Here is a 23,991-nt window from a genome sequence, read left to right on the forward strand (position 1 = left end):
AAGATCAGCCTGGTCTACAAAGTGAGTTGGAGAGGGAGAATATTAAACAGCACTGGCCAGTGGGGGCGCACTCCTTTAATCCCAGCACTTGGGGAGACAGAGACAGGTGGATCTCTGTGAGTTTGAGGCCAGCCTGGTCTACGGAGCGAGATCCACGATAGCCAGGGCTACACAGAGAAACTCTGTCTCAAAAAAACAAACAAGAAAGCCAAACAATCAACTAACAGACAAGTGAAAATAAAATACCATCCAAATAACGGGAGAAAATCAATGCAATCCATACAGAGCATGAGACATGTCCAGAACATATAGACCAGCAGTTCTAATGCCACAACCCTTTAATTCAGTTCCTCATGTCGTTACTGCCCCAGCACAAAATTGTTTTGTTACGACTTTATAACTATAATTTTGCTACTGTTATGAATTGTGATATAAATAACTGGTATGCAGGATATCTGATATTCAACCCTGTGAAAAGGTTGTTCAGGCCCCCAAAGGGGTCATGACCCATAGGTTGAGAACCACAGGTATAAAGTATAAGGAACACTCAGTATGGAAGAATAAAAACAATATCAATGGACAAAGAAACTCTGACCATGTTTTCTCCAGAGGGATTACTGGACCAAACAAGATGAGTTTGCATCTTGGCAAATGTAGAACCAAAGAGGCACAGCCAAGGCATAAGAGATGGAGAGAGAGAGAGGGCTGGAGAGAGAGAGGGCTGGAGAGAGAGGGGCTGGAGAGAGAGCTGGAGAGAGAGAGGGGCTGGAGAGAGAGGGGCTGGAGAGAGAGCTGGAGAGAGAGAGAGGGCTGGAGAGAGAGCTGGAGAGAGAGAGGGGCTGGAGAGAGAGGGGCTGGAGAGACGTCTCAGCAGCTAACAACACCGGCTGCTATTGCAGGGGCTCAGGTTCAGCTCCCCGCACCCACACAGCTCCCAGCCACCTGCACTCCAGCTCCGGGGCTTCGGTGCCCTCTTTCAGTCTCTTAACATCTGCATTCACACACACACACACACACACACACACACACGCACGCACGCACGCACGCACGCACGCACGCACGCACGCACGCGCAACTCAACAATACATTTTTTAAAAAGGCAAGCCTCATTCGGATGCTTGCCATCACATAGGTGAGCCATGAGAACACTAGGTTGTATGAGCATGTTTCTGTAAAAATCCCAGAACGGCAAGTTCACAGCACCGGAAAGATAGCTGCCAACGGCATATATATATATATATATATATATATATATATATATATATATATATATATATATATATATATCATTTTAGTGTGTGTGTGTGTGTGTGTGTGTGTGTGTGTGCACATACGTGTGTGTTGACTCAGCACACTGAGCCATCTTGCCAGCCTGATAAGTGGACTTTCAATAATCATACTGTACGGTATGTGAGGTACAGCTCAAAGAAAGTTGCTCACCAAAAATGGGGTCATGTGCTCTGAAAGGAGAAAGAGGCCTGTCCTCGCCACCCCCACCCCTGTTCTGTCCCTGGAGTCTGTGCCCCTTGGCCTGGCCAGAGGTTCTCCTCCTTGACTTCTCTGCCGGCTAGCTACAGATGGGCCTAGTCTTCCTTGGGGACCTCTGTCCCCTTAAGACTGTGGTCTGTGGAACACTAAGGCCTGAAGATTCTGGGGTTGACATGGAGACAGTGAACAAAGAGGGGTGTGTCTTAGAGCCTGCGGAGATTTTTCTCAGAAGGGTCAAGCCCCCTCTGGAGCAGGACGGCTCCAGAGAGGAGGGATGGTTAGGGGATCCTTAATGGGAAAGAGGTGGGGGGAAGTGATAAACCACAGGGGAAGGAAGGGAAACTTGGCCACAGCCACAACTTCTGGTGCCATTTGAGAGCCTGGGTCGCAGAGGAGCTGGCATTTCCCACCTGGGTCGCAGAGGAGCTGGGGTCCAGGGTCCGGCTCACCGTGGGGAGGTAGGTGAGGAAACAGAAGGGGCTTGAAGGGGCAAGAGGAGAAAGCTGGGGTCTGGGTCAGCCGAAATCATCTGTATCCCTGGGGTGGGGGTCACCCAGGGTGTCCCCAAGGCCTGGCACATAAGTGGTACAGGTGATTGCCCTTAAACGGTAAATAAGGGGCCCAGGCTTCCGAGAGGCAGGACAATCCTGTGAGGAGTTGAACAGATCTGGGTCTTAATCCAGTTCCTTGGAGATGAGCCATGTGGTGTTGGGCAAGATGTTGGGCGACTCTGAGCTACTGTTTTGTTTTCTATACAACAGGAAGGTCTGAGCCCATACCTCACAGGGCCGTGAAGAGAATACAGCGTAAGAACTTCCAGCAGCGAGAAGGTCATTCTGTGGACAGTAGCTGGCCTACTGTGACTCAGAAGGGGAAAGCCTCGGAGATCCTCCAGGTCACGGGCTCTCCTTGGAAGGCTTTGGGGATCGGGGGGATATTGACCTCTGAAAACTGGTGAATGTGAGAAGCAGCCAAGATGTTGCCATAGAAACAGAGCTGATGTTGCTCTGAAGGAGCCTGGGCTGGGGAGATGGCTCGGTCAGTAGACAGCTAGCTTTGTAAGCACGAGGACCTGAGTTCAGTTACCCAAACCCCTGTCTTGTTTTGTTTGTTAAAAGGGGGTGGGGACATGGGGAAGTCAGAGCGATGGCTAGGTGGTTAGAACACTGTGTCTTCTTGAGCAGAGGACCCGGGCATAATTCCCAGCACCCACATGGTGCCACAACCACTTGTAATTCCAATTCCAGGGAGATCTGACACCCTCTGCCCCCTCTGGGAGCCTGCATGCACAGGGAGAACATAAACTCCCACAGGCATGTACACACACACACACACACACACACACACACACACACACACACATAAATAAAAATGAATAAATTTTAAACAACAAAGCCAGGCTTAAGTCCTACACCCTTGAGATGCCATCGTTGGAGCAGCAGAGACAGGCAGGACCCCTGAGGCTTGCTGGCCTAGCTCACTCACAAGTTCCAGGCCAATGAGGTACCCGGGTTTATGTGCCGCTTGTGTAGGTAGGCTAGGCTAGGCAAGCACACTCCCAATTTAGCTACACTCTAGCCCCCAATGGGCTCCCTTTTAAATGTACATACACTGGTGTTTTAAAGCCTCCGAGATGTCCTACAAGACCCTGAATGTTTCATTTTGATGAAGCCAGCATTCCATTTCCTCTAGATACTTAGGCAGGCTTGAGGATGGAGCAGGATTGCGCTGTGGCGGAGAGGCAAAGACCTGACGTTTGTACCAGTCATAGGTCCGAGCCCGCTCTAGACCTTGGGCATGTTTCCTGAGCCTCTTCCTCAGGCTCACTGGGAGCATTAAAGACTCGGATGAGCTCCTACTACATAGACTGGCTCCTAGTTAAGCACAGGCTCCTTCTTGACAGCCTGGCCCCGCTTCTCCGAGTCCAGACGGGCTCATCCCAGGCTCCAGGTGTAGCAGAGACGCAGCAATGGGGTCTCGGGGCTGGTGGGAGCTGGGCTGGATTTCTCCTCGGTGACAGCAGCTGATGCCCCTTGGGAATCTTGCTTGCTCCAGAACGATGGAAAACAAAAACACCCAGATACACCCAGAGAACAAGGAGGAGACTCCAGCGGTCCAACCAAGTCCTGGCCTGAGTTCCACCACAAAGAAGACTGATTTGGAGTCCACTGTGTCAGTCAGTCAGGTGGGCGGGCCTTCACTTCCAGTTCCGATCGCCATTCCCATGGCTGGTCTCTTCCCCCATCCCCCACCCACCCCTTTTTTGTTTGTTTTGGTTTTTGTTTTTTGTTTTTCAAGACACGGCTTCTCTGTGCAGCCCTGGCTGTGCTGGAACTATCTCTCTGTAGACCAGGCTGGCCTCGAACACAGAGATCCTCATGCCTCTGTTTCCAAAGTGTTGGGATTAAAGACATGAAGCACCCCATAGAGCATTTCTTAGTCAGGCTGACAACTGCGGCTGACCACAAGTCCCCCTCGGTGGACACCTGACACCCAAGCATGCTCCTAACCCTGATCAATCCACCACCTCCTGACAAAGCCACTATATTAATATTCCAGCAAGAGAAGAATCCCTTAGGGGAGGCCGAGCCCTCATGATCTGGTCGCTTTCCTAAAACCAACCAGCTGGTAACCAGGCCCTCAATATGTGAGTCTGTGAGGGACCTTTCACACATGCTTAGTCTTCTAACGGCAAACTGGGCAAACATTCTGGGCCTCCTTTGCCACCTCCTATTCATTTTCTCAGCAAGTGGACACTGGGTCTCAATCCTGCTGCTTAATTAGCTCTGTGACCCCGGGGCATCTCTGGACCCCTTTCAGCCTTGTGTGTGTGTGTGTCATGGTAAGGACTACCTGGGTTAAGTGTGTTGAGGCTCTGGCTTGTGGTAGGTACCCACTAGAGTTGGCTCTCATCAGAATCTTCTGTTAAAAAACAAACGTCACCCGTCAGTTAATGAGCTACACGGTGTTTGCTGGCTTCTGAGGCGAGCAGCTATGTTGGCTTAAGGTCCACCCTACTGGCAACTGACGGCCAAGATGGAGATTAAAAATAAAAATCCAGGGGTGGGCCATGGTGGAACACACCTGCTGCCTTAGGATTCAGGCTGATGCAGAAAGATGTCAAGTTCAAAGCCAGCCTAGACTATATACCACCACAACCATGATCTCAAAAAAAACTAAAAACTGCCGGGCGGTGGTGGCACACGCCTTTGATCCCAGCACTTAGGAGGCAGAAGCAGGCAAATTTCTGAGTTCGAGGCCAGCCTGGTCTACAAGAGCAAGTTCCAGGACAGCCAAGGCTACACAGAGAAACCCTGTCTTAAAACAACAAATAAACAAACAAAACCTAAAAACCAGCATCTGGGCTATGGGATGATGGTACTGTGTGGAAGGCATCGCTCCTTGCCCACTGGCATTCTCCCAGGCAGAGCTCAGCATAATTGGCTCATATTCTGGTTGATCTCCAGTTTTATGCCAGAGTTCATAATGCTAAGCAGCAGGGCCAGGCCCACCACCTATCTCCAGGCCACCACCTGCTCTTTCTCTTCACCTCTCTCCAGCGCTCTCTCTCTCTCTCTCTCTCTCTCTCTCTCTCTCTCTCTCTCTCTCACATACACACACACACACACACACACACACCCTGACACAGGCAAACACAGGAAGATGGGCAAGGAGAAGGGCCCCAGCACCTGGCTCTAGCTCAGCCTTTGAGCCAGCTCAGACACATCTCTATTTCAGGCTGGGCTTGCAGATGCCGAAGAAAAGGACAACAAAAAGCAGCCTGTAGCTCCCAGAGAACCAAAGAGGGAGCTCCAACACACAGGATCATCCCAAGAGGGGCCAGGGGAACTTGAAACCCAGGAGCAGAGGCCCTCATCAAGACCAGAGTGAGTTGTGGGGGCCATGTATAAATATCATAATGAAACCCATTATAACAAACATACACTAATGGAAACATTCGAGGCCAGCCTGATCTACAGAGTGAGTTCCAGGAGAGGCACAAAGCTACACAGAGAACCCTGTCTTGAAAAACCAAAAAAAAAAAAAAGAAAGAAAAAGTGTGCATATGAAGGCTTTCTTAGCATGTTAATTATGCACCATGAACATGTAGACTCTGAAGTCATGTGACAGGGGGTCATCCATAAGAAAAAGCCTCAAGAAGAAAGCCCCAAGCGGTGGCACACACCTGTGACCCAGCACAGAGGGGCTAAGGCAGGCAGAAGGGCTAAGTGGTTTGAAGCCAGCCTAGGTGACAGAGCAAAACCCTGTCTAAGGACGGGAGGGAAGAAAGGAGAAGAAAAGGGGTGAAGAAGAGAAACTCAGATTAAAGAGTCTAGAGACAGGTTCCAATCCTGACGATATCTTTAGCTTTATGACCCTGGGCTCAAGTCTCTCAACCTTCCTGAATCCCAAATCTTTCTGATTGTTGTTGTTGTTGTGGTGGTGGTGGTGGTGTGTGTTACTAGCAATTGAACCCAGGGCCTTGTGCATGCCAGCAAGTATTATACCAATGAACTATATGCCCAGCCCAACATAAAGTCCTTTCCCTCCTCTCTCAATGGTAGTGAGAGAGCCAACACAGGGTCCCGTGCAGCCCAGGCTGGCTTTGAACTTACTATGCGGCTGCGACTGATCTTCAACTCCTGATACTCCCCTCTCCACCTCCTTAGTACTGGGGTTACAGGTGTGCACCACCAGCACCCCCTTCTCTTTCTGGAAAAACAGCACTAACGGGTTAGACTCTAACCATTTCACCATTCACATCAAGGTGTCTGGGACTTGGGGTGTGTACCAGTCCTTCATTCATTCTCCCAGGCAATAAGTATGCACCCCTAAGATCCCTAGTCCTGGACAGGTGTTCTGGGAGAGCAGCACCCAGGTTGGGATGAAGTGTCTGTTGTTCATTCTTTCCACAAGGAATCAGTCATCTTGGACAACCGAGGAAGGGCCGAGGGATCTGCAAGCCGGCCAGGAACAAGCCCAGCCTGACGGGGAGTGTGTGACCTCTGAAGAGCAGCCACAGCCAACCATGGAGACCAAGGACCAGCAGGAGAGATGGCAGAGCACCGAGACCAAAGAGATTCATCCCACTGAGAGCTGCCAGGTAGCCCTGGGAGACCGGGAGGAAGGGCATAGGCACCACGTGGGGGGGGCGGGCGCAAAGGGGTCCCCTATGCTCCCAACACAGATGTGGCTGTCTTGGTAGAGGCAAGACACTGGAGCTGGCAGACACTTAGTCTCTGTGGGTCCCTCGGTGGTTCTGGGAGTTGATATCAAAATGTTCTTCAGGTCTTTACAAAGAGGCCCTCTGGGTGTCTTGGGGACAGGGTGGGGGTGAGGATTGTGTGACAGATGATGGGAGGTGCTGAGTTTAAGAGATTGCTGTAACACCTCCCACCCCATGGTCACTGAACCTTTGCAAGACATGCTGGCCTTTCCAAAATTTTTACCGGAACACATTTTTCATTCTTTAATTTTTCTCATTTCTACATTCATTTACAAAAGAAAATAATGTAACATAGACCAATACAACATTCTTGGTTTTTCTTTTTATTTATTTTTTTTTAATTTTTTTTTTTTTCTGAGACAGGGTTTCTCTGTGTAGCCCTGGCTTTCCTGGATCTGGCTCTGTAGACCAGGTTGGCTTCAGACTCACAGAGATCCACCTGCCTTAGCTCCTGAGTGCTGGGATTAAAGGCATGTCTTCTTTATTTTTCTTCATATTGAAGCCTAGCCCTAATCCCAAATCAGCATCATCTTTCTTCTTCTCTTTTTTTTTTTTTTTTTTTTAAAGATGGGGTCAAACCGGGTGGTGGCGGCACACACCTTTAATCCCAGCACTTGGGAGACAGAGACAGGGGGATCTCTGAGTTTGAGGCTAACCTGGTCTACATAGTGAGTTCTAGGATAGCCAGGGTTACATAGAGAGACCCTTTCTCAAAGCAAGAACAAAACAAAATCAAAATATATATGTATGCATATATATATATGTTATGATACAAAACACACACACACACACACACACACACACACGTATAAAATCGGGCTGGAGAGATAGCTCAGAAGTTAAGAGCACTTGCGGCGGCGGTGGTAGTGCATGCCTTCAATCCCAGCACTCAGGAGGCAGAGGCAGGAGGATCTCTGTGAGTTTGAGGTTAGCCTGGTCTACAGAGTGAATTCCAGGACAGCCAGGGCTATACAGAGAATCCCTGTCTCAAAAAAAAAAAAAAAAAAAGAGGAGCACTGGCTGCTCTTCCAGATGACTCATAACCACCTGTAACTCTAGGATCCAATGTCATCTTCTGGCCTCCAAGTACACAGACATACATTCACACAGACATATACACATAAATAAAAATACATCTTTAGGCCAGGTGGCGGTGGAGCATACCTTTAATCCCAGCACTTAGGAGGCAGAGGCAGGAGGATCTCTGTGAGTTTGAGGCCAGCCTGATCTACAGAGCAAGTTTCAGGACAGCCAGGGTTACACAGAGTAACCCTGTCTCAAACCACCTCCCCCCAAAAATCTTTAGAAAAAAAAAACTATATAATAATAGAAGAAGTGTGTGGAGTTGGGTCCTTTGAAACTCCCCTTAGGAAGTCAGAAGTAGTTCTTCTAAGGCCATCTTCTTAATTTCCCAGGCTCTGAATCTCCCCACTCAGGGCAACACGGATCAACATTTGGAAAAGCCATGTACCTCAGACAGCAGGAGTCAGCCACTAGAGGATGACCCCCTCAGTGAAGCAGGCCTATCAGAGGTCAGGTCGCAGGAGCCCATGCCAACACCCAGCCCAGGGACACACAAGAACAGCTCCCAGGAGGCAGTGCCCCCAAAACCCACGGCAACTGCAGAAGAAAAAAAGGCCCCTCCCATCTTGAGATCTGCACCAGGACCTCGAACACACAAAGAGGGGTAAGTCATCACCCAGGGCCACCTCTGCCCTGCTCGCTGCTCCCGCTACCTACGGGTGGCTCTCCAGCTAAGTAACGTTGTAGACAGGGCCAGGGAGTTAGCTCGGTTGGTAAAGGGTCGACTCTGCAAGCCTGAGGACCTGAGATTAATTTCCCAGATAAAAAAAACTGGGCACAGAGGCACATGCTTGTCATCCCGGCACTAAAGAGATGGCAGCAGGTGGATCCTGGGACCATGACGGGCCAGCAAGCCTAGCCAGCACTAGGCCAATGAGAGGCCATGTCTCAAAACAACATGGAGGCTGAGGGGATGGTTCAGTGGGTAAAGGTGCTTGCTGCTAACCTGAAGACTTAAGTTCAATCCTCAGGGACTCTGTTGTCCTCTGACCTCCACACTTGTGCTGTGGAATGCACACACACACACACTCACATACACACAATAACAAATAACTGGGTCAGTGAGATGGCTCAGCAGGTAAAGGGGCTTGCTACCAAGCCTGGTGACCTGAATTTGATACCCCACAGACAGATTCCCACGGATTGTCCTGATTTCCACATGGGTGCTAACATAAAATGAATAAACACATGTAATTTTTTTTTCTATTTTTCAGTACAGGGTTTCTCTGTGTAGCCTTGGCTGTCCTGGAACTCATCCTGTAGACCAGGTTGGCCTCGAACTCACAGAGATCTATCTGCCTCTGCCCACCCCACCCCCCACACCAGCCGAGTGCTGGGATTAAAGGTGTGCACCACCACCACCTAGCATTCTTTTAATTTTATGTGCACATTTGTCTGTGTGAGGGTGCCAGATCCTCTGGAATTAGAGTACAGACAGCTGTGAACTGCCATGTGGGTGCTGGGAATTGAACCCCGATCCTCTGGAAGAGTAGCCAGTGCTCTTAACTGCTGAGCCATCTCTCCAGCCCCAAACAAACGTAATTTTAAAAAACTACAAGTATAAAACAGTGTGGTGTTTTTCATGTTTCTGGCCCACTGAAGCACCTTGATTAAGTCACATGCTGATAGGCCTCAATGTCCCCCCTCTTTGATCTGGGGGTCTGTCTGTGTGCAGGTAAGACAATGAGGGGGACATTGGGGTGAAAGCAGAGGGGTGAGGCAAGGGTAGCAGGACTGAGTGTGCTGAGGGTTCGGGGTCAGTGTAAGGGGCAAGCCCTGACCTGAGACCCTGCTCCCCCGACCCCCCCCCCCCGGGGGTGTTTCTTCTCTGTTTAGAGGTGAAGCTGTAGAGACCAAGGCGGCACCAAGGCCTCTTCCTCCACCAGTGAGTAGTCAGTGGGTATGGGGAGATCGGAGAAGGGGAATTGGGGGGCCTGGGGGTAAAATGGTGGAAACAAACTCTTCCAGGCAAACTGGGGTGGGTGTGGGCGCAAACCCGTGCATGTGCTATGTGTGTGTTTGATTTATAGTTCCTCCTTTCTAATTTTTAAAAGATTACATGTACTGTGGTGTGTGCATAGGTGTGCCACATGTCCCATGCCACAGGAGAGGAGGGTCTCTCCTTCCACCATGTGGACCCTGGGGACCAAACTCAGGTCAGGGTTGGTGGCAAGCGCCTCTCCAGACTGAGCCATCTCAAAGTCAAATGATGGGTTTTTGAGCCGGGTCTCCTGTAACCCAAGCTGGCCTAAAACTCCCTATGTAGCGAGAATGATTTCCAAATCTTAACCCCTCTGGTCTCTCTTCCCAGAAGCTGGGAGTGTGTGTGTGTGCTCTGGGCCCAGTGTGTCTGCTTTGGATGGACAGTCAAAAACGGATCACACTCAGGAGCCCTCCAGTCCATCCCAGGGCTGCTCCACACCAGCACAGATTCCTTCTGCCCTTTGCCCTCAGTTTCCATCCACAGCTTCTCCCGAATATCTGCTGGCTTCCAGCCACCCCACGCCACCAGCTCTGCCACTTTCTGGTCTCTGAGTCGATGGTACAAGCTTAGAATTCCCAGCCTGCCATCATCCTCCAGCCCTCACCACACCTGCCTATCTTCAAACCACATCCCCAGCCACAGCCCAGCCCTGAACATTCCAGCCGAGCACACTGTAATGCACAGGCTTGCCGCTTACTTCTCTTTGAAGTGACCATATGTGTAATTTACTTAGCTGATGCCTAGCAACGTCATCCTCTACCTCCACCCCACCGTGTCCTTGCAGCCTCCAACAAGTGCCACTGTAGAAAATAGGATGAAAAGACCCAGCCTTGGGGCTGGGAAGATGGCTCAGTGGTTAAGAGCACTGACTGCTCTTCCAGAGGTCCTGGGTTCAATTCCCAGCACTCACATGGCAGTCACAACTGTCTGTAACTCCAGGATCCAATACCTTCACACAGATATTCATGCAGCCAAAAACACCAATGCACACAAAATGAAAATAAATTATTTTAAAAAAAGAAAGAAAAGATCCAGCCTCAGCCAGGCCTTTAATCCCAGCACTTGAGATATAGAGGCAAGTGGATCTCTGTGAGTTCAAGGCCAGCCTTGTCTACAGATAAAAGTTCCAGGACAGTCAGGGATACATAGAAACCCTGTCTCAAAAAAAAGAAAAAGAAAAAAAGAAAGAAAGAGAGAGAGAAAGAAAGAAAGAAAGAAAGAAAGAAAGGAAGGAAGGAAGGAAGGAAGGAAGGAAGGAAGGAAGGAAGGAAGAAAGGGAGGAAGAAAGAAAGAAAGAAAGAGCCACGAAGTTAGGAGGGATGAGGCTCAGTTGATAGTTCGCTTGGCACACACTCCTAGATTGGATCCCCACACTTCACAAACCAGGCATGGTGATTCATGCCTGTAATACCAGCACTGGGGAGCCTGCTGAAGGAAGAGGAGAAGTTCAAGGTCATTCTCATCTATAAAGTGTGTGTTGGGGAGAGATGGTTCCGCAGGTCAAAGCCCTTGCCAACAAACCGGACAACCTTAGTTCCAGCAGAGGGACCTACAGGTTGGAAGGGGAGAGCCAACTATTTGTCCCCTGGCTTTCACTTGGACACCATGGCACCTGACCTGCTTGGTGTGAATACATAATACAGACAAATAATTGTACATGTAGCCTGGTGTGGTGGTGCATGTACACCTTTAATCCCAGCACTCAAGAGGCAGAGACAGGCAGATACAGAATTCAAGGACAGCCTAGTCTACAAAGAGAGTTTGAGACCAATCATGGCTACATAGTGAGACCATGTCTCAAAATCAATTCATTAAGTAAATACATGTAATTAAAAGAAAAGGCCAGAAGGATGCATTAGCATGACTTTAAGTTCAACCCCCAGGATTCACACGGTGGAAGGAGACAGCTGACCCCCAAGTTGTCCTCTGACCTCTGATGGCACATACATGTCCGTTCGCACCTTCCACACACACAGCTCAGGGCACCCGGACCTCAGGGCTCTCCCTGCTTCACAGCTGGCCTCCCAGCCTCCCTCCCTGGCTCCTCTCTTCTCTCCTCTCCCCCAGGGAGGAGGACTGCATCCAGTCCCTCTGCTCACTCCCAGATCCGAATCTCCGTGCCAGACTTAGTTCTGAAACTCTCAGCTCATATACCCAACTTGCAGATGGAGCGAGTTCACGCCTCAGACTATAGGCCAGGGCAGAGTCTTGTACCCCCTCCCACACACACATTGCAGTTGTTTGGTTTTGTTTTACCCTTAGGGGACCCACCACACAGCTCCCAAATAAATAGAGGAGGCTCATTCTTACTTAAGAATGCCCAGCCTTAGCTTGGCTTGTTTCTAGCCAGCCTTTCTAACTTTAATTATCCATTTCTCTTACTACATTTTGCCTCTGGACTTTATCCTTTCTTTATTCTATATATCTTTCCTTCTTACTCCGTGGCTGGCTGTATGGCTGGTGGCTAGCCCATGGGGTCCTCTTTTTCCCCTTTTCTCGCTCCTCGCTGGAGCCTAGATTTCTCCTCTTATTTATTCTCTCTGTCTTCCAGCCCCACCTATCCCTCTCCTGCCTAGCTGTTGGCCACTCAGCTCTTTATTAGACCAATCAGGTGTTTTAGACAGGCAAAGTAACACAGCTTTACAGAGTTAAACAAATGCAACATAAAAGAATGCAACACATCTTTGCATCTTAAACAAATATTCCACAGCATAAACAAATGCAACACATCTGAAACTAATATCCCACAATGCCCCCTTTCCCACCCAATCCTGGCCCAGTCTTTGCCTCAGCAAAGCCCCCCACCCCCAGCCCTTCACCCAGAACTTATGAGTCAGCTCAAAATGGCTCTTACTCCTCTTATCTCTGTTCAACTCCTTCACACTCAGTGCATCAGCAATCCCTCTCAGCCCTACAAAGTCATTTCTGAATCCATCCCTTCTCAACCCCCATCACCCAGTCCAAGCTTTTTCCTTGTAGAGTAAGTCCCCAAATCACCCAAACACATAGGCTCCATGTCTAGCTACTCCGGTGTGAATTCTATCCTGTAGGGACGCCAAGCTGATTTCCCTCAGGACCTTCGCACATGCTGCTCCATATGCCTGTCTACCCATAGATGCTGCCCTGACTAATTCCTCCAAGTCGTTTAGGCTTCAGTTGAATGTCACCCTCTCAGCAAAGTTTTTCCCTGACCACCCAATCTCAATATCCCATCAGCCATGGCTACTCTATCACAAATACCCTATTTTGCTGTCTTTGTAGTACTTTGGGGGGGGGGCAGTGTTTGCCTGAATATATGCCTGTGCACCACATGTATGCAGTTCTCAAGGAAGCCAGAAGAGGGCGAGAGATCCCCTGGTACTAGAGTTAGGGATTAAGAGCCTCCAGGTGGGAGCTGGGATTAAAAGTGAGCTTTAAAGCACCATGCCCAGCTTTGCTTTGCTTTTACAAAAGGAAGCGGGGGGGGGGGGGGGGGGGGGGGGATGCACCTCAGAGGTGCAAGTGCTTCTGTTATCAGTGAGGCCTCAGGTTCGGTCCTTAGCACCAAGAAAAAAGATGCTGATGGGAGTAGGTGATGGAGAAAGGCTGGTCTGAAGCAGGTAGGCTGACCCAGTGATGGTAGGGATGGCAGATCTAGGCATGGCTCTCTCTGTGGAATGAATGAGGAACAGTATCTGGAGTGTCCATTATGTGCTGGAGACACCTGTGTGAAACAGGCATCAGGAGTGAGGTCACTGACAGCTGTGTGGGCAGTGATGAAGGAAATTGGCTCACTCAGGAACATAGCTTGCAGGTGGGAGGTGGTGAGTCACATGGTCCTGGGTTGGTACATGGAGATTTGAAGTACCTCCTCCACGGCTTTGGAGAGGAAAGGAGAGTTTGAGCATCCCCAGAGGCTCTGCAGGAGGCTAGAAGCTCTGTAGGTCAGTCTGACTGGCTGGAGATATCCCACATGCCCTCCCCTGCCCTTAGGAGTTAAGAGACATTGTGGAGAAGAAGGAGCCGGGCCAAGGGCAGAAGCACCGACACCAGGCTTCGGCAGCTGCAGGCACCCAGGGCCCTGGGAACTCTCGTCGGGGCTTCATGAAGTGCCTACTGGAGGTGGAGGAGCAGGAGGAAGTCACCCATCGGAAGACTTTAAAAACCCGGACTCTGACAACCCGGAGGTCCCCCAGGACCCTGACTTCTGTCTCCACCTCAGGCCCCATCAGCAGCTCAGTCCCAACCTTGCCTCTGACCCTGCTTGAGCCCTCCACCTCAGCTCCAGCTACTGTCCCACTGTGGGCCAGACCACCAGCCCATGGGCAAGCCCCTGCCTCTGTGGGATCCCCTGGCTCAGTCCTGTCAGCCCCCACCCAGGACCTGAGCTGGAGATGGCCAGAGTTCTTACCCCAGAGCAATGAGAGAAACCTGAACTATGCCAAGACACGGTAGGAGCCACCTCCACTAGCCCACCATCTCGACCCTAGGGCCCCCACACTTCCAGTCTGTTTCCAGTGTGGACCCTCTGGTCCTTGTCCCTGCTCAGTCCCTCATGAGCCCCCCTCTCCCCTTAGTCTGCTTTCTGTGCTTCCCAGCAGGGGTCCCCCAAGTTTCAGGCCCCTTTTCCACTCCCTCCCCTCCTCCTTTTCTTCCTGATGCTGGAGGTGGAAGCCAGGGGTTCACACACACTAGACACTCTACCCTGTACTGTACCCCCAGTCTCCCTACCACCACCAAATGAACCCCTGTGGCTCTGCCTCACTCCCTTGGGTCGGTCTCTCCTGGTACTTGTGGCTTCTCACCACCAGAGTCCCCCAGGGAAGTTTCCCTAACCTCTGCTGCCCCGGCTTCCTCTCCCCTGACCTTGGATAGCCTTGGCAGGGGCAGGGGCAAAGGCAGGCAGGAGGTGGTGGTAAACTGTCCTGGACCCATTGTCCTGCAGGCAGGAGCCAGAAGAGCATGGCCTCTTCAAACTGTATCAGAGCTGGGAGGAGCGGTCTGAGGAGCACCTCACCCTGAAGCAAGAGGAAGGTGAGCACCTCACACCATTGCCCTGCTGGTGCACTGTCCCATCACACCAAGCAGTGTCCCCAGCAGGGGGTCAATTGTGACTTGGCCTAGGACACAGAAGAGGAGGTGGGCCACCTCCTCCACTCCCCCAGTCCTCTTTAGAGGCAGCTTGGAAGGGAGACAGGGTTCCCAGGAACTCTACCCATCCTAGACAATCCCTCCCCATTTAACAAGGCCACGAGCCCCCAAAAAGTCCCTACTTCCTGTCCCACCCTACCCCACTCACAAAACTGAACAGTGCTGAACTCCTACCCCGGGAGAGGCCTCTACGGTCCTTGGGGATGCCCCCTGACCCTACTTTCTCATGCTGGGTTGGCTCCAGAAGAATGGATGAGTACTGATGTGGGACTGTGTACTGTGAACCCTGAGATTGTGTTAATTAAATAAAATCAACCTTGGGTCAAGAGGTGGAGCCAGCAACTAGTTAATAGGAAGTGGCCATAGAGAAAGAGAGTAAGAGGGAGTTTGGAAAATGGATAGAGAAATGCACAGGAAGTAGTGAGGAGGCACTTTGGAACTTGGAAATTTTTTGGTTTGGGTCAATGAGAGAGATGCTCGCTTGCTGAGATGCCAGCTAAGGAGAAAAAGGCCAGCTGGTTGCTCCTCAGCCTCTCTGAGCTAGCAGGTTTTCACCCCAGCATCTGACTCCCAGGTCTATTGGTAAAATAATAAGATTGAGATTTAGTTTAAAAACAACAGTTTTCAATTGCTTCACACTCCTTCCTAAGGTCTAGAACCTTCTCGATCACAGTGGCTTCTTTCCTTGGATTTTCCAGGATGCTTTCACTGCCCCAAGGGAATAAAAGAGAGTAATATTGCTGGATACCTATGTCCTCCTCATGACATGCACACACATGCACAAAGCACACCACACTTATTACACACACCACATGCCACACAGAAGAAGAAACGCAGGAGTGCCCCACTTGTCACCTGTCTCCCTTGACAGCCTTCCGCAGCTACTTTGAGATCTTCAACGGCCCTGGTGAGGTTGATGCGCGAAGCCTCAAGAACATCTTGCTCCTAATCGGCTTCACCCTTACCCCAAGCCAGGTGGAAGAAGCCCTGATGAGTGCCGATGTCAATGGTGAGCAAGGGGGTCTTCCCTGAGCCCCACATAGGGGCTGCACCTACATGTGGGCTCCTTGCTGGAAGGATCTCTGCTGGGTGTAAAGCTCTGGGTCAGAGTCCAGTGTCCCTAACATCTGAGCCCATTGTGTCTGCATTTTTTCTTCCACCCTGGGTCTCATGAAGACTATAGCTAGCTGGCCCTGGTTCTGGAAGTTAATGTTCCCTGAACCACTGTGCAGTGCCACCTTCTGGGGATCCAGAGGTGACCAGGACCTACCTCCTGACCAATGGTGTAGGTAACCTCAGGAGCCTCTGCACATCAAGTATTCCACCATGACCCTTGATTTCTTTTAACAGCCTTATGACTTTGGTCAAGTCACTACAGTTTGCTAGGCCTCAGTTTCTCTGTCTATAAAATGGAGCAGAAACCTCCTCATCAAGTTCTGTAAGATAAAATAGGGTGAGCCAGGCAAAGGGTGGGACAGAGCAGCTGTTAGCATTACCTATACAACAACTATGGAATGCCTTCTGTAGGTGTTCCAGTGCAAGGTACCAAGACATAGGAGCCCTGCTGTCCTCAGGGGTGCCCAGGCAGTTCAAGCCACAGGGCAAGGGTTGACACAGAAGTTAAGCAAAACACATGAAAACAACAGTTACAGCAGCTTGGAAAATGGGGGTCAGAAAGGAAGGCTTCCTGGAGGAGGTGCCACTCAAGCCAAGTGGTACCAAATCAAACAGGAGTCAGGCAAAGAGAAGGAAGCAGTAGTCCCTGAGACGTGGGCACAAGGCACTTGCAGATGGGGTGTGGCTTGACACAGGGAAGAGCAGGGCCATGCAGGACCTGCGTCCTGACCACTGCTCCAACTGCTCCCTCTGCACTGCACAGACTCCTCCCTCATGCACACTTCAAGGGGTGTGGTGAAGCAGCAAACTGTTGACCTAGGAAGACTAAGGTTCTGGGATTCAACCGTAGCTGACCAGCTCTGCCCGATGTGGACAGGGACAAGAGCCTTGAGCCCCACCTGTGGCCAGGGTTTAAGCATCCTGCCCGTCTCTGTTTTTGTTTTTGGAGACAGGGTTTCTCTGTGTAGTTTTGGAGCCTTTCCTGGATCTCGCTCTGTAGACCAGGCTGACCTGGAATTCACAGAGATCCGCCTGGCTCTGCCCACCGAGTGCTGGGATTAAAGGCGTGCGCCACCACAGTCCTGCCCCTGTCCTTACGCCTTAGTCCATTGTCAAGCAGCTCAGAGAACATCAACAGAGTTCCCAGCCGCTTGAGCCCTGGGACACAGCTTGGGACAAAATGTACAGTCCTTGTCCATCAGAGTCTTCTCTAAGTTCCAGGTGTCACGTGCTTTAGGAGACAGTGTGGTGAGGGATCTGACCCGGTTTGAACCTCTGAGAAAGGAGAGATGACATGGCTTAGCTGTAAACATGCTTGCCACTAAACATGACCTGAGTTTCATCCCTGGGACTCACATGGTGGAAGGAGAGAACTGACTCCCAAAAGGTGTATTCTCGCCTCAACACCCGTGATGTGGCCAGCATCCCGCCTCCCCCCACATAAAATAAATAAAATGTAATAATGAGGAAACGTGACTCAGGAGCAGCGCAAACAAAGACCTTGAATGGGAAGAACATGGCCTTCTGGGAAAGCAGCTCTACTGCTGTGGAGCATGGCGTGAGGCGAGGCTATGGACGGGAGCCTGGAGGATCCTGCAGGGCCCTGAGGTCTAGCTAGAATCCTGTAGGTCCACTTTCTCAGGCAGAGACCAGCACTCAGTAATGACAGCTGCTGGCCTTTGGTGGGCATGTGCCACGCATGCAGCCCTGTGATGATGGCCCCGCTCCACGGTGAGAGAACTAAAACTTGACCAGGTCACATGAATGTCTCTAGAATGCAAGGTCCAGGGATGGGAGAGATGGATGGCTCAGTGGTTAAGAGCACTGACCATTCTTCCAGAGGACCCGAGTTCAATTCCCAACACCTACATGACAGCTCTCAACTGTCTGTAATTCTAGTTCCAGGGAACCCAACACCCATGGCAAAACACCAATGCACATAAAATAAAAATAAATAAAATCCAGGTCCAGTAGTTTCTTATATTCCTTGGCAAGGTCTTGTGTAGCTCAGGCTGGCATGGAGCTGGCTATGTAGCCGAGGATGACCCTGAAGTATTAACCTCCCTCCCTCCACCTCCAGGTTTACGTGGTACTGGGGAACCGAACCCTGCATTTTGTGCATGCTAGGCAAACACTCTACCAACGGAGCTACAAGCCATGTCCTGGCCCAATAGTTTCTAAACAGAAGATTGTAATTTTTGGCTTCCCCGTCCACATTTTGTGCTGATTCAGCGCTGCCATTACAATCTGCCCCCCCCCTGCCCCCCCCCCCCCCCCCCCCGTGTTATCTGGCACACGATAACACGGGACACCAGGGCCTGCCCCTGGCTTGCAGTACCTGGGCCTGCTGCAGAGGGCCCGTTCACCCTGTTCTCTCTCTGACACTGCAGGAGATGGTCATGTGGATTTCAAAGACTTCTTGGCAGTGATGACAGACACAAAACGCTTCCTCTGCTCTGTGGGTAAGCAGGGGTCAGCCCAGGGCAGTCAGACTGGAAGCAGGATCTGGAGGCTGATGGGCTACATCAGAGGCCACCTAAGAGTAATGGCGCCACTATTCCGTGTCCCCAGAACAGAATGTCCTGATGGATATGTCGCCCCCGAACCCCTACACACTGTTCTTTGAGATCCTCTCTCTGCTGGTGGAAATGCTGGCCCTGCCGGAGGTGGCCCTAGAGGAGATCACGAAGTAAGAGGGGCTGTCTTGCTGAGGGTGGGGGGCACGTAGACAGAAGTGGCAGCTAGTGCTTCAGCAGCTCAAGATGGTGGAGGGAGGGTTAAGACTCTCAGTTGCAACTGAAAGAAAACTCCAATTAGGCTGCCGTAAGCAGAAGAGGAATGCATCGTTCAAATACTCAGCTAGGGCCTCAGGAATGGCTGGATCCAGGAAACTGGGTGACAGCAGTCAGGGTTTATTTCTCCACCTCTCCATCTCAAGGTGCTGGCTTCAAGCTCAGCCAGGCTCTCCCAGTGGGGAGGGTGGCAATAGCAGCCCCATACTCACAGTTGTCCTGGTTCAGCAGTTTCAGCAGGACGACAGCGATCCTTCCTGAAGCACTTGAACACTCTTAGAAAAGGAATCTTGCACTGGGTGGTGCTGGCGCACACCTTTAATCCCAGCACTTGAGAGGCAGAGGCAGACAGATCTCTGTGAGTTCAAGGCCAGCCTGGGCTACAGAGTGAGTTCCAGGACAGGCACAAAGCTACACAGAGAAACCCTATCTTGAAAAACAAAAACAAACAAACAAACAAAAAACAAAGAAGGAATCTTGCAGGAAGGGTGATGGGCAGGTAGTGGGCAGCCCAGGAAGAAATGACTACAGGCTAAATAAACATGATCGCTCTCAGGCTAAAAGCTATGGGTGGAGTTGGAAGGCCCAGCTATCTCTGAACCTCGCCCTCTTCTTCCTGTCCTGAATGAGCATATTTTAATACTTGCTGGGTCATATGGTGATTTATTTTTAGCCTTTTGAGCATTCTCCACACTGATTTCCAGAGTGGCCGCACCAGTTTTCAGTCCCAGCAACACTGGGTGAGGACTCCCTTCTCCACCCGTCCTCGCCAGCATCTGTTGCCAGATGTTTTCTTGATCTTCACCATTCTGACTAGGGCTAAAATGAAATCTCAAAGTTGCTTCAAAGTAAATTTCTCTAATTGCTGCTGCTGCTGGATACACTTTGAGGTCTTTCTTAGCCATTTGTATTTCTTTTGAGGACTGTTTACATCCTTAGCCTGGTTTTTAATTGGATGGTTTGTTTTCTTGACTTTTTGTTTGGTTTGGTTTTCCGAGACAGGGTTTCTCTCCATAGCCCTGGCTGCCCTGGAACTCGCTCTAGAGACCAGGCTGGCCTTGAACTCAGAGATCCACCTGCCTCTGCCCCGAGTGCTGGGATTAAAGGTGTGCATCACCCCCACCCGGCTTTTGAGTTCTCTGGATACCACTCCTTGGCAGATGAATACAGCGGACAGATTCTCTCCCGCTCTGCAGGTTTCCTCCTCCCTCACTGTCCCTCACCTGTGCAGAGGAGTTAGCCAGGGTTACAGCACTGGCATATGACATCACGGCGGCCCACATCTTTCTTTGTACACAGACAGGGCTGTCATAGGTTTAACCCATGGTGTCAGCTAATGTCACTCATTTTTTAGAAAACATCTACCAAATACCAGAGGATAAATAACCACGATTCTTCCTCCTGTTTCCTTCCACCCCCTTGAGACAGGGTCTCATGTAGTCCAGGATGGCAATCCTCCTGTCTCAGATCCCCAAACTCTTGGATTACCCCCTCCTTCCTCTGTGGTCCCCCCTTCCCTTTCACTCCATCACTGAGCTATACAACGAAACGAAACAAAAACAAAAAGACAGAGTGGGCCCCAGGGTAAGACGGGAGAGTTAAGTTCTTCCTTTTTTGTGATAGGATCTGTTATCCCAGGTGAGCTGGGACCTGAGATCCTCCGGCTTCACCCTCAAGCATTAGTTATGGGCACACTTCACTGTGCCCAGCTCCCAAAGGCCAATCGTTTTAAGCTGGCCGAGTGTGGCAGTCCATGTTTTTAACCCCAGTCCTCAGGCCATCCTTGGCAATGAAGGCCGAAGGCTCTTCCCCCAGACAGCGGCTGGGTTTGCTCCCTGCCTTATCGAGAGCTCGCCAGGAGCCGACAGTCTCTTGTCATGCCCCATCCCTACCCTTCCCTTGGAGTGCCCATCACTCCTGAGAGCTCGCCAGGAGCAGATAGTCCCTTGTCACGCCCCATCCCTTCCCTTCCCTTGGAGCGCCCATCACTCCTGACACAGAATCTTTACATCTGAGTATGGTCTGACTCTGCCATCCTGTGTCCAGGTAGCTGACTCAGAGGCAGAGGGAAGGAAGGGGAGGGGTGGGTGGCAGAGGAGAGACAACACTAGGACGTGTCACCGAGCTGCACACCCCCGGATCTGAAGAACTGAGTGGTGGCTTGGGAAGAGAGAGAAATGCCGTTGGTGGCCCTCAGTGTTGAATTCCTTTGCACCTCTGGGTTTCATGTGTCAAAAGCAGCCTGCGGCAGCCTGAGATAAACCTTGTAAACAATCACCCTACAGAAGTGAGTGCTGCTCTAGGGGCTGGAGCAAGAGGCCAGGCTAACACAAACACATGGTCCTTGTGTGCGGCAGCCCTTACTACTGCAGGCCGGCGGAAACAGTGACCACAATTTGCTGCTGTATGCACTTAATAAGGGAAAAGGCAAGTGATGAGTTAAAAAGGGCAACATGAGTGGGGCATGGCAGCTCATGCATGTAATGTCAGCATGGAGGAGGCAAGAGGTCAAAGGATCACCAGGAATATGAGGCCAACCTGAGCTACAGCCAGTTCCAGGACAGCCAAGTGATATAGCAAGACCGGCCTCCAAATAGAAATAAAAAGCAAGCAAGCAAGCAAGCTTGGGGTGGGAGCCTGGCCAGTATGCAAGGAAGACAGCAGACTTAAGCTACAGGTTAGAGGTGCAGCCAGCTGCATGGCTGGGTTGTTTGTTTCAAGACAAGGACTTCGAGCATCCCAGGATGGCCTAGAACTCACCATGTGGCCAAGGATGGCTGAGAACTCTGACTGAGCCTCCTCCCACTCAGAGGATTACAGGCGCGGGTCACCAAGCTCAGTGGGGCGGTTTACCAAGGCTTCCTGCCTGCTAGGCAAGGACTCTAGCAACCAAGCCACACCCCCAGGTCTGCTCAGCTGGTGTACAAGCTGGAAATGTATCTAAGCAAAAATATAAGCAACAGTAACAGTTAAAACATACCAATCTCGCAGGTGGTGGCACATGCCTTTAATCCCAGCACTCGGGAGGCAGAGGCATCGGATCTCTGTGAGTTCGAGGCCAGCCTGGTCTCCAAAGTGAGTTCCAGGAAAGGTGCAAAGCTACACAGAGAAACCCTGTCTCGAAAAACCAAAAAAAAAAAAAAAAACCATACCAATCTCTATATGGCTGGTGCCCAGATGGGTCTCATGTCATGTACAATCCTCCAGCACATGCACATTCGGCCCCCATCTTAGCAGTGTGGGAGAAATCTGAAGCTCAGAAGTCACGTGACTCGCAGCGACAGGGCAGACAGAATCATTTCCTTTTATTTCCTAAGGGGACTAGGTCTCCTGACCCCCTAGGCTTCAGTCCCACCACACAACTGGCCAGCCAGAACGGTGGGCAGGAGGATGGGGGGAGTTAACCACAGCTAGGCTGAGCTGCCGGGTGGTGCTTCCTCAGCTACTACCAGAAGAAGCTGAAGGAAGGCACCTCCAAGACCCGAGAGACAGAATCGAATATGGGCGGGCTGCGATCAAGGAAGAAGCTTCCTTACAATGCTCAGCAGCAAGCAGACAGCTTGGAGGTGCCAGAACGAAGGGTCCTCAGGATCCTGGGCCGGCTGAAGCAGCAGAACTATGGTAAGGGCCAGTGAGTAGCCTGGGCTGGCAAACACATCCCTGTCCACGTGGCCAGATCCCCCTAGATGAAGCCCAGGGCTTAGCTGTGGCAACCATTACCAAATAGGGCTGGTCCACATCACACAACATCCAGCTCCATGCTTTATCGCTAAGCCAAGGCTGTCCCCAGAACTACTGTGTGAGAGCCCACCAGAGTCAGTTCCAATGCAAGGTCCTTTGTAGATGTGCCCTACAATCGCCCCACTCGACAGAAATGGCAACCAGGGCTATGTCAGTGACTTCCCGCTAGAATGCTGATAAGGGCAGCTTGCACTCAGGTTCACCCCAAATTGCGTGCTTGGGCAAGCTTCTCTTTAAGGTATGGCGAGCCTTTACTCTATGCTCAGCCTTCAGCATCGTAACACATCATCCCGGTCATCTGTGTGCTGGGTACCAATCCCCTCTCCATCCTGGAGGCTCAGACATTAAGGGTTGGCCCAAATTCAACTCTGCTTATCATGTGGCAAACCCAGAGTTTCACTGGGCTGGCCATGCTCCCAATTCTCTTGTTCCTGCCTATCCCAGCTGCCAATCTGCAGAGCCCCTATGCCCAGGTGCCCTGCATTCCACTCTGCCCGAGGCTGGAGAAGAAGACGGTCCGTCGAAAGCAGGGTAGCCATAACCATCCTGTGCTGGATCAGTGTGTCTCTACAAGCTTGGGCCCTGACCTCCATGGCCTCCTCTTTCAGTCAGGACAGCAAGGAAGCAGGTGAGTACTGAGGCCGGGGCCCCTCAGCCCACTTATTATCTAGAAGAGGCCCCTGGGAAACTGCTCCCACCTATCCAGGGAGGACAGATGCACAGACAGGGCAGCGAAGAAAGCAACCTTTGCTGAAGCCTGTGTACCAGAAACAAGTTCACAGGAGCCTAAGCATTAAGCAGTCCTGAGCTTATCATCCTTCTTAGGACAGTGTTGCTCCTCATTTCTCAAGCATGGGAACCCCTTGGCTTTGCTCTAAATGATAAGAAGCTTAGAAACTGGGAAGGGGATGTCCCCTTCCGAGTCCCCAGGACTTGGGATCAGCCGCCCACAAGCCCAACTTCCGGCTCTACTGTTTCTAGAAGCCACCTCTGCCCCGAGTACATGAAATGGTTTGTGAACCTGGCAGGACTCTGGGAAAGGGCCAAATATGCTCTTTCTGTCCACCTCTCCTCCCCAGGGAACACAACTCTGACAGCAGAAAGTGGCTTAGCTCCGTGCCAGCCCGAACCCACTGATCATCTGGAATCCTGGCTCCAGAAGTTCAAGGCTTAAAGACAGCTGGGCCGTGGGGCAGGGCCTGGCTTTGGGAGTTTGCTTTCATGGCCTGGTAAGCCAATAAACACCAAGAACTTCAGCCTCTGTATTTGATGTCAGTGAAGGCCACCAATTTTCACCACCCTGTATGACTTATAGAGCTCCAGCATGCCCCAGGTTTGAGTCTGAGGCAGGACTCACTGAAACTCTGTCTGGGGGAGTTGGGGCTTCCTACTACAGCTGCCCGTCTCCCCACTCAAGACTTGGGAGCCCT

The 23,991-nt window shown here is 51.1% G+C and overlaps 2 protein-coding genes across 3 annotated transcripts in view; one reads left to right on the forward strand and one right to left on the reverse strand.

Annotated features, from left to right (window-relative positions):
- Positions 1-23,991, reverse strand: part of Necap2 (NECAP endocytosis associated 2) — a 73,971-nt gene that overhangs the window by 21,831 nt on the left and 28,149 nt on the right. The window lies entirely within an intron of this gene.
- Spata21 (spermatogenesis associated 21) lies at positions 1,653-23,817 on the forward strand. 2 transcript variants are annotated; one of them, XM_015994368.3, is made up of 15 exons: positions 1,653-1,946; positions 2,250-2,383; positions 3,544-3,673; positions 5,227-5,375; positions 6,406-6,592; positions 8,131-8,402; positions 9,635-9,683; positions 13,755-14,212; positions 14,707-14,795; positions 15,784-15,921; positions 18,419-18,490; positions 18,600-18,717; positions 22,263-22,441; positions 23,006-23,189; positions 23,641-23,817. In XM_015994368.3, exons 3-15 carry the CDS (start codon positions 3,548-3,550, stop codon positions 23,696-23,698), a joined length of 2,079 nt encoding a protein of 692 aa, XP_015849854.1. In that variant the 5' UTR covers positions 1,653-1,946; positions 2,250-2,383; positions 3,544-3,547; the 3' UTR covers positions 23,699-23,817. The 2 variants fall into 2 exon arrangements, with proteins under 2 accessions (XP_015849854.1, XP_042128171.1); XM_042272237.2 differs by having other exon boundaries at positions 1,670-1,950.

This window comes from Peromyscus maniculatus, chromosome 2 (assembly GCF_049852395.1).
Source record: "Peromyscus maniculatus bairdii isolate BWxNUB_F1_BW_parent chromosome 2, HU_Pman_BW_mat_3.1, whole genome shotgun sequence".
NCBI classification, from domain to species: domain Eukaryota; kingdom Metazoa; phylum Chordata; class Mammalia; order Rodentia; family Cricetidae; genus Peromyscus; species Peromyscus maniculatus.